Here is a 16,359-nt window from a genome sequence, read left to right on the forward strand (position 1 = left end):
TACAAAAAAGGATAACAGCAGACAGAAATCATGTCAATTATTTTGGCACGGATTCATGCTAGTCAGCATGCATACACATGGAACATCAAACACAAAAATTGGCCCTAACAAAGCATAGACCAAGGTATTGCAACAACGATAACAAAGTTTGAAAGAAACAGCACACCAATACACAGGATAGAGCAATGTATTTATTTACCAACTTCAACTATAAACAGCATACAACATAGAATGACCACAAAGACAGAGACCAAGGTATTGTAATAATGATAACAAAGTTTGAAGAAAACAGCACAGCACTACCCAGGATAGAATGGTTACAGAGTCTTCATTTATTACTAACATAAATATAAACAGCATAAAACAAATATCAACCACAAAGTCATGAAAACATGCTACATTAAAAGCAAAATTATACCAAGCACCCGAATGCACAATGAACCTCGTGACCACAAACAGTCCACAACATACAGAACATCCCATATCTGATCATAGCATCTAAATGGTAAACTTTCCATCTCTGGAGATTCCTTCCACCATTAATTTCCTCTTCGTCCCACCATTTCAATAAAATGTCTTATCTTTCATGAATATGAATCTTAAATTGTTGAGAAACTGAGGTCAACCTCTTCCAAACAAAAGCCATCATGATCACATTTATTAGGAAAGTTCCATGACAATTTTACTGCAACAAATAAATCAAAGCTCTGCAAGCCATGGATGAATAACATGAATGTGCCTATCTACCATCACACTTCCAGGAACTTTAAAAGGCATATATCTTAGAAAACATATAAATTTCCACAAACTATATAAAATAGTTGCCAAAAATGGATAGAATTTTGAAAGAGCAAGCAGATATATCTAAAGTAAAGCTTTGTTCTTGCCTTAATGCTTGCAAACTGATGGCTATTGAAAATAGTTACACAAAGCCAAGACTAAAATGTATTCCATTTGAAACATAAGGACAGAATCTTTTTTCTTAACAGTTCGTCTGATTTTCACAATATATTTGTGAAGTATTATCGAACTATGATATCAGAAAATTACAGGAGATCACATCTGCCAGGTCTAAAACATTATGGGTAATGTTTATATGCAAATCCAATATTAGAAAAAATAATGAAGAATAATGCAATAGATGCATCAGTGATCATCAAATTCTTCAAAGATTTTGCTTTCATTCCTTAAGTACATCCATACCAAGCCACCAGTTAATCAACTCCAAAACTTGGAGGAACTTACATCTTCTGTCAAAGTGAAAAACAGCGACCAAAACTAAATACAAATGGCAACTTTCATGGAATCAGAAACAATTAAAGTTGCAACAGTAGGGAAATCATATTCAACATTCACATTGGGAACCATTTGCTCTTTGGCCTACTGTGAAGCTGAAAGGATACAGTGACAGCATATAATGCAGTAACTCCAGGTCATTTCTGAATTTGTAAATGTGCTCCAAGGGAAATCAAGCAAGTTTAAGACTCATGTGGTGCCTCAAACCTTGTTGGTGTTTGAATTCCCATCATACAGCAAAGGCCTGAGAGCAGAATTATCAGAAGAACAAGGCCCTGCAGCAATAGGTGTGAAAATTTTACTCAGAACTAACAATTAATGCTCTTCCATAACATGTTCCCAAATGGCATGAAACAAAAATATCCTAGGCAACATCACAACCCATTTCGTCGATGGTAAAAGTTTCAGGAACAATTACATTTCACACAGGGAATTCTCCCACTTAGATTTCATAATAACATGCTTATGACAAGCCCACTCTGAAGAGACCAATAGAAGTCTGATACAGAAATGGTCATTTTACAAGTTTCCCACGAGAATCAATTGGAAGATGCCAAATAGATATTCAGAACAGAAACGATGATGTATTACCAAAATATCTCTACCTACACAATTGTTACTTATCAGATAATTGCACCCACTGAATCTAAGTTTTAAACCATAAGGAACTTTAAACAGAATTTGGAAGATGATTAGCCCAATAAATTAGTAAATCTCCCAAATAGAACATACACACAAGAAAAGACACTAATAAATCATTATTTCATATCAAAGCCAAAGGACACATTTTTCCCAAGGACAAGCACCTGCAAATCATGAAGATACTTTTGTTCTTGATTTGATTGAGAAATGGCTAAAATTAAACTAGGATGCACTTCATTTTAATAACCTTGCATTCAACTAAAGACTAGTAGATTTGATATTGTCATATTTAAGAACTATACTTTAATTATATCTTCAATTCTCCTCCACCAATCACATGTCTCTTCAGTCTGTCCAGTACTTGTTTCAGATGTGAGATATGCTCTTCCCAAATAGAGACGAGAAATTTAATGATGTTCTCTCAGCCTTGTGGCTGAATTAGAAAGTAACCAGAGTAAATAAGTGGACCCTACATGATCATATCACTATTCAGTTAAGAAGCTAGGATAGAAATGTTGAGCTATAAGAGATGATTTGCAACACTGAAAATGTATTTAAGACCCACATGTAAGGGTAGTCCCTTCAATTTGTCATACAGATATTCCCTTGTACATGGAAAAAAAGGTTTGCTTTGGCATGAAAAGATTCAGTACTCATTCACAACACATATACTGACTCATTTTGGTCCACTGTTTATTATTTTCTTCCATTTTTCAGTATCAGTGTTTCTAGTCTTCCACAATTTTTCTTCTTTCAGATGTCAACTGAACCTCATGGTTGTCAAATAGGAAGATTGTAGACTCTAAGAGCCTGTCTTCAAAAAACTCAAACTGATAATCAAGCTTCATGCCAAAATCTCCTTGAACTATATACTCGTGTATTTTAATAGACTATTATGGATCTACTGGAGCATGCCTCAATTTGTTTTGAGGGAGACGGAGATTTTTATGTGAAGGAATACATCTAGAATATCTGGTCTTTGAATGAGGATATGCACATGCCTGAGATGAATCATTTCTGGTTGCTGTACTATGACACACCAACCAGTAGTAGCCATCCCTAGTATCAGGAAATCAACAACAATGGCAGGACAACATGCATAGCCAACATTACTAGGAGGGACCAATCTCACATTGCAGAAAGGCAAAACCTTTCTGCTAATATAGACTATAGAAGTGAAATTCATCTTGAATACAAATGATACATCCTTGAAGAATTTATCTTGTAATCTGCAAATGATTTTGACTTTTTTGTCATCTGCCTGGGGTGTGACTCCTTGGCCAGTCCCTCTTTTCATTAATGCCTTGCAAACCTTTTTCCTCTGCAAATAACATGACCACCCAGCTCTACAACTGGAAACTCCAACCTGAAGTGCCAGAAACTCATTTCGAAAATGTTTCTCATATGAAACTCCTCCAAAACACTGCTGAAATGTTTCAGCAGTGTTTTAGCCAGCTTCTGGGTTACTAAAACAGAACAAAACAAAATAAAATTATTTCATTAAGAATGCTCAAGCTAATTTATTATAAATCGAGTTATAAATAGAGAGCTTGGGCCTCTCTTAATAATAACTCTTTTTTGTCTTTATTTCCAAATTTGGAATTTATGGATGGTATTCTGAAAATTTGTGTCTCCTGGTTTCTTACATAAATAGATAGAAAGATAGATCAAGGGTGATGGGAATAATGAGCAGGAAGCGGGAGCAGGAGTGGAAGTGAGAAGCACAATTTTCAAAAATCTTTTGAGAGCAGAGCTTTACAGAAGAGTTTTTAACACTGCTATTGGCAATGAGAGTGCTTTCATGAAACAGTAGTAGAAAGTTGAAACATATGGTTTATCAATCATATTCATGCCAAAAGGATTGTTGTCCCATTATTTTGAGGTGGCAAAGAATGATAAAACATATCTGACTTGAAATAACAATGTAGAGGCATCCCTCTCTTGTACAATGCACCAATCCAATTATAATCATAGTCCTCCATCTTAATAATATCATGTATCAAGAGGTTCAATGTGTGAACCAAACACCCTAACCAAAATATGTTAAGGTACATATCCTCAATGATTGCTATTGTTGCTTTACAATCAGTAGCATCATCATTTATGACTTAAATGACATTGTACAACCCAATCTCTTGAATGGTTTTAATTAAGGGTTTTACAATATTAGTACCATTCTTGTAACAATCTAAGTAGTCATGGGCTGAAAGGAAGACCGCGCCAATGAGAATGAGTAAGTTCACCCAAATATGAACAAGTTGTGGCATGAAGATCACTGGTAGCAGCAGCAAATGCACACACTGAATCAACCTTCCCTTCAACTGAATCAACAATGAAACACTGAAGCACTAAATCAACCTTGGCTAACCAAGTTCTCCTCTTACTCTCCAAGTCTCTCTCTCTCAATCTTCTTCAACTCTCTCAAGTTCGAATTCTTCTTTCATAATGCACAAGTAGTGAGGGGAGAAAGAATGAGGCACATATATACAAGTGGAGCAACAAATGCATGCCATAAAGGAGTAACTCGCATTCTGAGAGGAGTGTAACTCATGCCAATTTAGGAAATGTAACTCATGCCATTAAGAAGGTATGCATGCCTTTCTAACTTATGCTTTTAAGAGAGAGTGTAACATATGCATTAAAGAGTGCGTAGGAGGAATCTTTTATGACAAGCTTTTATTGAGTGTAAGAGAGTGTAAGAGAATCTTTCATGACGTGCTTTAATGAGTGTAAGAGAGTGTAAGAGCATCAATGAGAGTGTAAGAGGAATATGCCATGCCAATAATTTGGGTGTAGGAGAACATTATTGAGAGCCATGATTGAGTATCTTGAAATTCCTTTTCATACTAATAATAATATCATAAAGAGGGTAATAATAAATTATAATATTGATGATAAAATATTAAGTCGAAACTGAACTATTATGACTGATTAATGATAAGTGATTTTTCATCAACAATACTTGATTACCAATTGATGCAAGGTAACTTACTATCTTGAGATTTTCTGACTTTAGACCATCTATTTCTAGAAATTCTATTTTTAGAATTTCTATTTGTAGACATTCATCCCTGAGCTGCCAAATTTTCAACAAATACACCGTTCCATACTCATCATTCATATTGATACATACATCATTCATGCTCATCATTCATCCATACATTACGAGATTCAATAACGAAATACAATGATCCATATTTATCATTCTAAAATCTGCAATGATTTAAAAATTAAATTCATCATTCATCATTCTAGAGTCTAAATTGATTTAAAATTTAAATTTATCATTCATCATTCTAGAATCTAATTAGTACAAAGCAAAATAGATTATAGTAGACATTGGAGTTTGAAGACTGGAACAGTAAATTGATATAACTCAAAATTAAAAATAGTAGAGGGTGATGAGTCAAAGAATCAATCTGAGGTCATCAATATCTAGAGTCAAGACTCAAAAGTTAAAACTGAAAATTAAAAATGGACAATGAGCACTAAAGTAGCATTACAGGGGAGGAGAGGCAACAATTAACTGGTAAGTCAGATAGCCCCGCGAGGAAGTTGTTTAGAGGTCAGCTTGGTAAGTCGAATGAGTGAGTTAGGGATTGAAAATTAGTTTACATTTTGATATTTTTTATGTATTTTTCCTTTTAGTTTTTATTTATTTTTTAATTTTTTTGTTTTTTATAATCTTTTTAAATTTTAAGGGTTATTAGACAAAATTGAAGGGGACGTGTCCCCCCTCAACAGAGGAACACCCAAAAGCACCCCTTTTGAGGGGGGCCACGTCCCCCTTTTGAAGGGGGATGCCCAAAAGCACCTCTTTTGGGGAAATGCATACACCACACTAGGGAAACATTTTCCCCTACGTCTCCTCGCATCCCCCACAAAAGGGGATGTGGGGAAGCATTTCCCCAAGCATCCCCATGTCCCGAGTGTGTGGGAAGTGTGAGGTGTGTACACCCCACCCTGAGGGATGCATCCCCATGGAACACTGATAAAATCACGACTTGGATTTTATCACGTAAATAAAATAAATAGTGGAAGCAAATTAAATACACTAATCTCACACATGCACACAAATATTTTTTGCCCTTCAAATCAATTATTCATTGAAATAACATTAACACTTACAAATGCTCCCTTCCTGGGATTATAGACCACTGAGGAAAAATAAATACAACAATAAACCTAGAATGAGATCCTGCTAACCAAGCCCTTGGTCTATCCTTCGATCTGTTGGCTAACCTAGAACCTTCCCTTGTTGCCCCTTGCACTCGTCCTCAAACCCTGCACATATGAATGGAAGTTCTTCTCCACACAATCACTATAATCTCACTCATTGTGTCTTGTCCTCAAGATGTGCCTTCTCCCTTGGCCTAGCCTTCTTTTTATAAGTTTGAGTAATTGGCCAAATCCACAACACTAATGTCCAAAGTGATTAACGGTTGAGATTAGATCTCAACATCGCTTGAGATTAACAATTGAGATTCATCTAATTCACTAATGCAAATAACTTTTGCATTCCATTAGATTAACTCGCTATATCTTATAAAAGTCAATTACTTTAATAATTAAAGTAATTGCTAAGGTTAAGGGTCAATTACGTGACTTCCATGCACCTAGACACTTAGGCTTGTGCAAAAGTACCTTCCTGAGCTACTAACATCAACACTCATTTCATCCCATGCACCATTCATCACCATAGCACCCAAAGCTTGTCTCACCTTCAATAGGTGCCTAAAGATGAGGTAATAGCTAGTAAATCTATTTTTTGCAATATTAAGAAGTTGCAACCTAGAGCAAGTGTAGAAAATCAACAAAATTCTACAATTGCTAATATGAACAATCTGAAGCTAATTTCTTTTCATGTAGGCACAAAATTTCTCTATTTATTTTGTAGTGGAATAGGAAAAGATATAAATACACAATCACATAATATTGAAGAAGAATGAGCAATAGATCTCTTACAATACATATAGTTTCCCTAGAGAATGACCTTGTTCTCTCTGCTTGTACTAAGTTGAAACACTCTTACTTGATCCCTGATCCTGCCTCCTAAATATGTGTGCACTAGGAGCTCCTATTGAATGGGAATTTCCTCCTATTTCTATGATCACTTCCCAAGGAATTCTTCCTTCTTCAAATCTCGCACAAGCCTCTCTTGCACATTCTTTCTCTTCACAAGCTCACACACAAACTGTGCATACAATAATGAATACAATTGTGCCTTTGTTCCTCCTTTTAAGCAATTCAAATGGCTAAATCTAGCAAATTATATTTTAGGAAATTGATTTTGTGATTGATGAGTTAACTGAGTTGAACTAACTCATGCAACTTGTCTCATCTCAATTCTAGAACTTGAGACTCAGTCACTTGTCCTTTTCCCAAATTAACTTGCACTAGAAGACAATAAACTTGAACTTCCACTTCTACGCATTAGTTAACTGCTTCATCACTCATCCTAATTTGTAAGGACTCATCCTAAATCATAGGAATTTGTCCTAACTTATAGGGAACTCGAGCATGCTAAGGAGAAACTCGTTGTGGTCCCTTTGATTAAGACACAAATCAAGGAACCCTTCTTCGCTACTATTTTCAACAGCAAGTCCCATTAAAGTATCTCTTGTGCGGTTCATTAATCCATCCAAATTTTTTATGCTTGACAATATCATGCATCAAAAGGTTTAGTGTATGCACCAAACACCTGGACCAAAAGATATGTGAATAAACACGCTCAATTATTTTTCTTGTTCCCTTACAATTCTAGCATTATAAATAATTACTTGAACCACATTAGCAACACCAAAATCATTAACTTATCAATAGGAGATTTGCAATGTTTTGAGAAGATGCACCGATTGAAAGGAAGTCATGTGCTATAAGAAACAGTGTACCACTAGCAAAAACATCAAGAACATTTCTCAAATGTTGGTTTCTAGCATTTGTCTAACCATCTGATACAATGGATACATTGAAGTCCCCCCATTCATCTATAAATCATGCCAAAGATCTTTGAATTTTTGTTTCCTCTCTATCTAACAAAGTTTTAGCTTTCTCATAGCTAGGGCTCTTGTATCCCATAGGGGCTTTGTTGATGGCATTAACCACATCATTCCTATAAGGGGAGCAAAGCACATTGGATGGTATACCGCAACCACAAAGAAATCACACCACATTTGCACCCACCTCATTTCTCCCACCAATATTAAGGAAATCTACTATTTCTCTTCTAGATTCAGAGCTTCCATCAGGCGATGGAGATGTGTGGCCACCAAATCCGGATGTTGCATTGAATTGAAGCATTTTTTTACCATGTTTTTTCTACAACCTCCCCTATTTTGATGTAATTTTTCATTTCTTCCTTTGACATCTTAGGGAAAATTGAAATCCCAATGGAAACCTTATTGTCATCACTATCCATTACCCAACAAAGATGCCTAATCACACTAATATATGAACTAGTATAAGGTTTTCCTTGACAACAATCATGAGGGAATAGAAATTTGGTGGTTCCACCACCGCTCCCCCCTCATGTTTGGTCACATATCTCCACAAGGGTGTCAATGAACTTTTTCCACCTTCATTCCCTCTTCATCCCCTTCCCTTTCAAAACCTTCCCCATCGTCATATATTAGATCAGTATGAGTGTGCCCACTATCCTCTTCTTCCATTTCTTCCCTTTGATGCCTTTTACCTACCAACACCATGAGAACCTAAAATGAAATGCTAAATCACAAAAACACCATTTTCTCAAATATTAGATGAATAACATGAAATAAATGAGGGAAAAGAAAGAAAAGGAAAGATTAGGAGAAGAAAAAAGCACAAACAAATAATACAAGGAAAGGGGGGAGTTGGGGCTTGCGCTTCGCTCTTTAGCTCTTGAGAAGTTGAGATAGATGGTTGTGTTGGATAAAGTTGTCATTGATGTCAATAAGATGGCAACCTACGTGCATTATTGAAGCATTGGTTGTGTTGGATAAAGTTGTCGTTGGTGTTAATAAGATGGCAACCTAGGTGCATTATTGAAGCATGCGCTAGAAGAAAATCCCTATATTTATCATGGCAAGCCTTACATTGTTGAAGCATGGCCTAATAATGAATAAATGAAGGAACCCCTTCCATGAAGCCATCCTTGACACATGATGACATATGAAGTGATATTGCTACATGATAAAACCCTAGACACTATGCCCTAACATTGTTGAAGCTCTAATTAAAGAACAATGAAATCCTTAAAAGATTCATTAATTCAATAAAGTCTTAGGTCTATGATGAAAAGGTTGTCCTATGTCCATTAAGATGATGAAACCCTTCAAAGCTAGCCTTGTTGAAAAGCCTTATCACTCTATTTCATGTCCCATGATGTCATCTCTAGCCCTGTTGAAGACTAGCCCTTTATTGAGAAGCCCTAGCTTCCTAGTCCTATTGAAACCCTAATCTTGTCCCTAGTCCTTGCTCCTTGCTTAATAAATTAATCCCTATACCCTTACACCCTATATCATTATATCTAGACAGATGATTATGATAGCTTAGCTTTGATTCCTATATCCAAATCCTAAAGTGGCCCATGAAACCCTAAATCATTATATCTAGACCCATGATGATGATAACTTGGCCTTGATTCCTATCCAAATCCTAAAATGGCCCATCAAACCATAGCTATATATATCCTATATGATGAAGTTGTCCTAATTCTAAAAAGTTGTCATAAAAGAGTTTATTCTTGACAATAGTGTCAATATCTTGAAATGCCTCTTTCTCTGGGTTGAAGAAAACTTCAAGACCTTTCTAATGAGTATTCTCTCACCTTCTAAACCCTTATCATTAAGGAGAATTTTTTTTAAAGCCGAAAATACACTTTGTACACACTGACTCAAGTCAGCCTCTCTCATACACGTCGGCTCTCCAGTCGTGATTGTTCAGAACCATAAAATCACTATAAATTTGGCTTGAATTCTCTCATTCCAGTTCATTCAATTCAGTCAAATCAACTGAGATAGCCCCATAAAAAAAGGAGCCCATCAAAGGAGATATAAAAAGGGACAAAGTCTGAAGCAAAATTTAAAAAAAAAAAAAAAATATATATATATATATATATATATAAGCAAGACTACTCGCACCTGGCATTAGAAAGATACTGTGGACTTGTAGAAAATTCTGAACTCAGACCTTTGCAAATATTTTCACACAGTTTGGATCTGAAGCCTATGCTATTCGGACCTGTGCCATTCTTTAGAAAGGCATCTCGATCTGTGGGAAAAAATTTTATTCTTTGGACCTCGGACCTGTGGTAAAAACTACAGCTTGACTTATGGAGAAACATAAGCCTGTAATTCAGATCTATGGCATGTAACCTCAGATAAGTATCATAAGTATCTCAGGTCTGTTCAAGCTAGAATCTGAAGCAGTTATCTTGTGTGTAACTTCTAGCAGCTCAGACCAGTGGACAAGGTCTCTCAACATCTTCTGAAGTGAAGTACTTCTATTGTGGACCTATAACAAGACCTAACTTGTGAAGGTTCTTGGCCCTGAAAAAAGTTCTCTTTGGATCTGTGGGAGAGTTTTTGGATTGATCTAGATTCTATACTTTATTTTGAACCTGTGGATATGTGAGAAGGCTCAGACCTGTGGAGTAGTCCTGTGTATGAATTTGTTTCTTGTTCTGAAGACATCAGTGAAAGAAGTTGTTGGAACTTAGCATATCTTGTTGAAGGACCACTGTAAAAGGAGTGTGCAAACCTATTGAAGACCCTTTGGAACATTGTCTTGAAGATATCCCTGAAGCATAATTTGAGGCTTGGTTGAAGACTGATCTTGGACCAAATATTGGACCAGCATTTGAAGAGCATTTAACTCATTGAAGGCATCTGGAAGAATTGTTGAAGACTAGTAGAAGTTGATCTTGGAAGCATGATGCTTCGTTGAAGCTCTCATGAAGTAATCTTGGAGAAAATTGTTTTGGGAACATGAAAAGTCTTGGAGACACTTTTTGTGGTTGTCAAAGTCGTCATTGATTAGCTACGTGCTTTGGAGATTAATTGAGCGCGTTGTTGAAGGAAAACTTGAAGATATTGTCAGAGTTTGTTGCAAAAGACATTGGAAGCCTTGAAGAACTATTGATCTTATTTTGAAGAACATAAGCATAGGATTGGTGCCCTAGAGGATTGGAGTCCTCAAGAAGACCAGGTTCCGGCGTAAACCAATTGAGAAGGTTGGAGCCCTAGAGGATTGGAGTCCTCAAGAAGACCAAGTTGGTGCTTGGTGAGGTCCAGGTTGGAGCCTAGTGGAATTGAAGATTGGAGTCTTCATCTAGGGTTGGAGCCCTAAAGGAATCATAGATGTGATTGTACAAATTGGAAATTGAATTATTGAAGAGGATTGGGGTCCTCGTTATTCTAATTAGTAAAATTATTTATTTGTTATTCATTTTGTGTTAAGTTTTTAAGTGATCTTAATTGGCATAAAAGTAACAATTGTAAAAGAAATATTGATTCACCCTCCCTCTCAATATTTCCAACAATTGGTATCAGAGCCAGTTTGTTAAGATTGGCAACTAGGGCCAAACTCCATGTGGGTCATCTTATTAATGGCAGCTGATATTTTTCTTGGATACCTCTCATCGAGAGGTGTAGGATTGATCTAAAGATCATCCGATTCTGATAAGTATTCATGGAGATATGAATTTATTTGTGTTATGGGACAATTTGTCAAGGTCGGCCAGCGACCAAATAAACCCCTCTTGTGCTCAACATTTTAGTATAAATAGAGGTGCCTTGAAAGTCATTTGGACACACATCCTCTTGGTGATCTCTTCCTCTCCACTTGTCTTTGGGTTTTGGTGGGAGGAGAAATCTAAAGAGGATACGCTGCCCTAGAGGATGCCCTAGATCCTAACGCTATCATGGAGGAGATTTTAACACAGTGAAGAAAGGGTTCTACGCAACTAGTCAAGATGCCTTCTACGCAGCCCTAAAGGAGGAATCTTGGAGGAGCCCTAGCCACAGGTATACATGCCCTAGCCGCAGTCAAGGAAGGAAGTAAAGTATAAGCCCTCAACGCTGTCAAGAAAAGGCTCTCTAGTCTAAGGAGCTTCAACGCAAATCTAAGGAGTACTAGAGGGAGCCCTAGCCGCAGTGAAAAGAAGCCTACACACAGCTGAAGGATAAGCCCTCATACGCTGTCCTAAATACCCTAGCCGCAGGTCATGATTTGTTGTCACAAGTAACCCTCAAAACGCAGCAAAAAATAACCTTCATCTGATGTTTGAGTAGCTCCTAAACGCTATCCATAAAGATCCTAATTCACTGTCATAATGGAGACTCCAGCCACTGTATTGAGAAGAGTTCTATATGTTGTCTAGTGGAAGGTCATGAAGCCCTAGCAGCAGTGAGGAGATCTGAAAGGAAGATGTATTACACTATCAATCTAGAGACCTAATTGGCAGCCCTCATCTAGCTCCTATTTGCCATCATGAAAAAGGTCTTATACGCAGCGTTATTAGCCGCAATAGAATATGCCCTAATCAGCGGCATACAAAAACCTACGACACAGCAAGAAGTGGTCTTATGCCGCAGCTAAAGGAAGTATTTCATCAACGTTAAAGTCATATCGTTGTAGGCGATAGCGTGACACATTTGAGATCTGTTCTGGGCATATTGTGCAACAATAAGGTTGACTGGTAGACATTGTTCTTCAAGGGTAATAGCTGGGTACTGTATGATAACCTTGCTTGTTGTTGGGCTAGGCCGCAGGCCATAGCCAGTAGCATATTGTGTTAAGGGTTGCACAAGGATAAGGACTGAAGGTTGATGTGATTGCTTGTGTGGTCAACGTGTTAGACAGCTTGGCTAGATGCAGCAATTGAATGCAGCATGGTATTAGAGACAGCAGTGAAGTGCAGCATAGTAGTCATTGAGTGCAAATCAGTGATGAGTGCAGCATTGAGTGCAGATCCGTGATGAGAGCAGCTCAGTGATTGGAGCAGCACAATGACAGGAGCAACAGCATGAAGTGCCTAGCATGGTCATTAGGTCCAACACTGTGATGATGAGTGCAGCATGGTGCTACACAGTGAGGTGCAGCATATGGACGAGATGCAGTGCAATGATAGGTGAAGGAGTCACCTTGGAGAATCAGTTGAAGCAGCATGTCTTCAACTGATCTCATGTAGAGATGATCTATTCTCTTATCTTGAAAGTCAAAGTGTTGACTTCTGTTGTAAATGTATTATATATCTCTCTCTCACTGCTGAACTATTGAAGAACATATAAGAAGAATTGATCAAGGGTTTCCCCACATTGGGGTTTGTCCTTGGCTAGCGCCACATCTTGTGTCCTCTTGTCTTGGCTTGTCTTTTGCGATTTATATTTATGTTCTATCTGCAATTTACTTTAATGCTAATGTGATTGCTAATCTGGAAAAGATATTTAGCTAACTGTGAAAATTGAAATAAATTTCTCTAGCATAGAACATACCTAAAATTAACACAGTACCTTCAATCTTGTCCTAGCAGCTAGAAGGTAGATCCTTAGAACACAAATAGCAAAGCCAAGGAAGAAAGCCTCCAAGCCCTCTAAAGATGTCTCATCCTCAGTAAAGAAATTAGAAGACAATCAAATGTGCAAAGCCCTCCATATTCAATGGAACAAACTTTGAAATATGGAAGGTAACAATGAAGAATTTTTTAATGGCTCGAGGTTTTGAAGTCTGGGAATCAATGGTCACCGGAAGCACAATGGAAGAAGAAGAGTCCAAGAAACAAAGTGCAATAGCAATAAAGGCAATCTTGAATGGCCTACCAAATCCTATAAAGGCCAAACTGGAGAAATGTTCATCAGCGAAGGACAATATTTTCGGTTTGTGTTCGAATTTTATGATGAGGTTCGCCATTAGGTTCGTATATATATATATATATATATCTATGTTGCACGGGTTCCCGAACCCGGGGGTGGGGTTCTCGAACCCGTCCCGGGTTCTCGAACCCAAGTACCGGATTCTTGGATGGGTGCTTCTGAGAAGAACCCATAAGAACCGGGTTCTTCTATAAAGAACCGGGTTCTCCATTAAAAAAAATTGGGTTCTTTTGTCTTGACAGGTACGAAGAACCGTGATGATGGGTACTTGGAACCCCAAAATCGGGTTCTTTGGAGTTCATTTTAATTTTAATTTTTAAATTTTTAATTAATTTAATGGGCTTCCCCTAATATTCCAAGTAGCTAGTTCTGCATCTTTCGAGAGGAATTGGAGTACTTATGTCTTTATCCATTCAGTAAAGAGAAATAGGTTGGGCTCAAAGAAGGCAGAGAACTTAGTGTACATTCATAGCACACTTTGTCTCATATCTCGAAAAGATCTTCGTTACAAGGAGGGTCCTTTCAAGAGATGGGACCAATACACAGATGATGTTATGTGTGTGGGTGAGGAGATACAACCAGATGGCCTTATTGAGCTACCTCCAGTTGCTATGGATGAGAAAGAGCCTCGAGATGAGAGTGATTCCTACCTGGAGAGCATGCTAACTGAAGATCCGAGTGATGTTGATGACATGGCTTGAGGAAGCCATTGTTCACTATTAGCTATTTTTATTTTAGTATTTTAAAATTTCCTAGTTTTTGTTTGGAGATGCCTTAAGGCAAATTTTGAATGTAGAATGACAATGGACATATATCATGATTCTTATTAATATGTAAACTCCAATTCACACTTGATATAACACTAGAAATTTTGAAATTTCATTGTGAATGTTGAATGTTCAATGATGTGCATGCTTAAATATCTAAAGTTTAAATCACAAGTATTTTAGTTTTCTTGTTTAAAGTTGAAAAATATACAATTTCACATATATTATAATTTATAAAATATAATATTTATATATTATATATATAAATTATAATATACCCCCGACGAACCCACGCACCCTGTTTCAAAAAATGACGTCCCCGTTCCCGTCCCCGTCCCCGTACCCGTCCCCGAACCCACGTTTCCTGGCAACATAGATATATATATATATATATATATATATATATATATATATATATATATATATATATAACGAATTATAGGATAAGATAGTAAGAAATCAACAGCATTAAACATCAAAAATGTTATCACGGACATGGAAACTATAAGGATAATTTACAAGCTTAAGTTGTGACATGAGGTTATGAGTTTTGATCTATGCACTTGGTCAATGGCTATGAGGTTCGATAAGGTTGTCCAAACCTCAAAAAAAATTTAAGGTTCGCCAAAATTCAAACCTCAAAGTTAAAGTTCGACGAACCTTGTGACATAGGTTATAACCTCATATCAAGAGCATAAAGATAATCTAGAACCAGAAAGGACAACTTAAAACAAAAAGACACAAAGAACAAAAAAGACCTAGAAGATGAGGAAAATGAAGAAGACCTCAAAGAAGATCTCAAGGCAAAACTTCTAGTTGTTCTAAAAAGGATTAGCCGATTGAATAATGAAAATGAGGAACTTAGGAAGCATGTACAAAATGCTAATCATATCCTCGACAAGACAAAAAAGGAAGTTGTCATTTTCAAGCTTCAAGTACAAAAAGGAGATGAGGAACTCAACAAGATTAAGGAAGAATTGCATCAGATCGAGAAAAGGAATAATGAAGAAGTCATCTGCATGACAACTCAATTAGAAGAAGCAAAGAAAAAGGAAGACATTTTGACAAGTCATCTCGATCAAAGATCTGAGGACTTGAGCAAATTTAAAGCAAAAATTGGTCAATATAAAGAAGTCTCCTCCCTAAAAGCTCAACTAAAAGAAGCAAAGAAATAAATTCAAGAAGTTGAAGACGAGAATTTGAAGGAACAATTGGTCCTCCTCAAAGGACAAGTTGATGAATCAAAGAAGGAAATAAATACCATGTCATGCCAACTAAAGGAAAAGGATGAAGAGATCTTCAAATTGAAATATGATGTCATCTCTCTTAAGGTCCAAACATGTGAAGCAACAAGGATGAAGAAAGAAATGGAGAACCAACTAGCAAAGAAAGATGAAGAATGTGAGAAGATGAAAGAAGAGATTGTTTCTCTAAGGAAAGAAGTTGATCCACTAAACAAGAATCTAAAGAGTTCTCAAACCATGGATGACATCCCAAGTCGTTAGAGATCACCCCTTGATAAGTTTGGTCTTGGATATGCAGGGGATCCTTCTAGCAAAAGCATTGCAAACCCTAATACATCTAAGGATAAGAATATGAAGCTTGAAAGTTGCATCCCTAGCTCCAAAAGAAGCAAGGAAAGGAATCAAAATAACTTTGGAAGAACCTATGCTCGAAGAAGTTATGTTGATGCTACAAGTAGCAATAAATATCATCAAGGAATCTCAAGGAAGAATAACTTCAGAATTGCAATAAAACAATTTTCAAATTCCATGTATCAATCTATATTCTTTGGTTATCAT

General features: G+C 36.8%; 1 protein-coding gene across 1 annotated transcript in view; it reads right to left on the minus strand.

The window, feature by feature from the left end:
* Positions 1-919: 919 nt before the first annotated feature.
* LOC149263431 (uncharacterized) overlaps positions 920-16,359 on the minus strand; it is a 142,880-nt gene continuing 127,440 nt past the window's right edge. The window contains exon 8 of the mRNA XM_089426279.1: positions 920-1,571. Within this exon, the coding sequence (XP_089282405.1) occupies positions 1,479-1,571 (93 nt within the window). The 3' untranslated portion in view covers positions 920-1,478. The remainder of the gene's footprint in view (positions 1,572-16,359) is intronic.

This window comes from Pinus tabuliformis, chromosome 6 (assembly GCF_031772625.1).
Source record: "Pinus tabuliformis cultivar Carrire ecotype Pingquan chromosome 6, CPIR1, whole genome shotgun sequence".
Taxonomy (NCBI): domain Eukaryota; kingdom Viridiplantae; phylum Streptophyta; class Pinopsida; order Pinales; family Pinaceae; genus Pinus; species Pinus tabuliformis.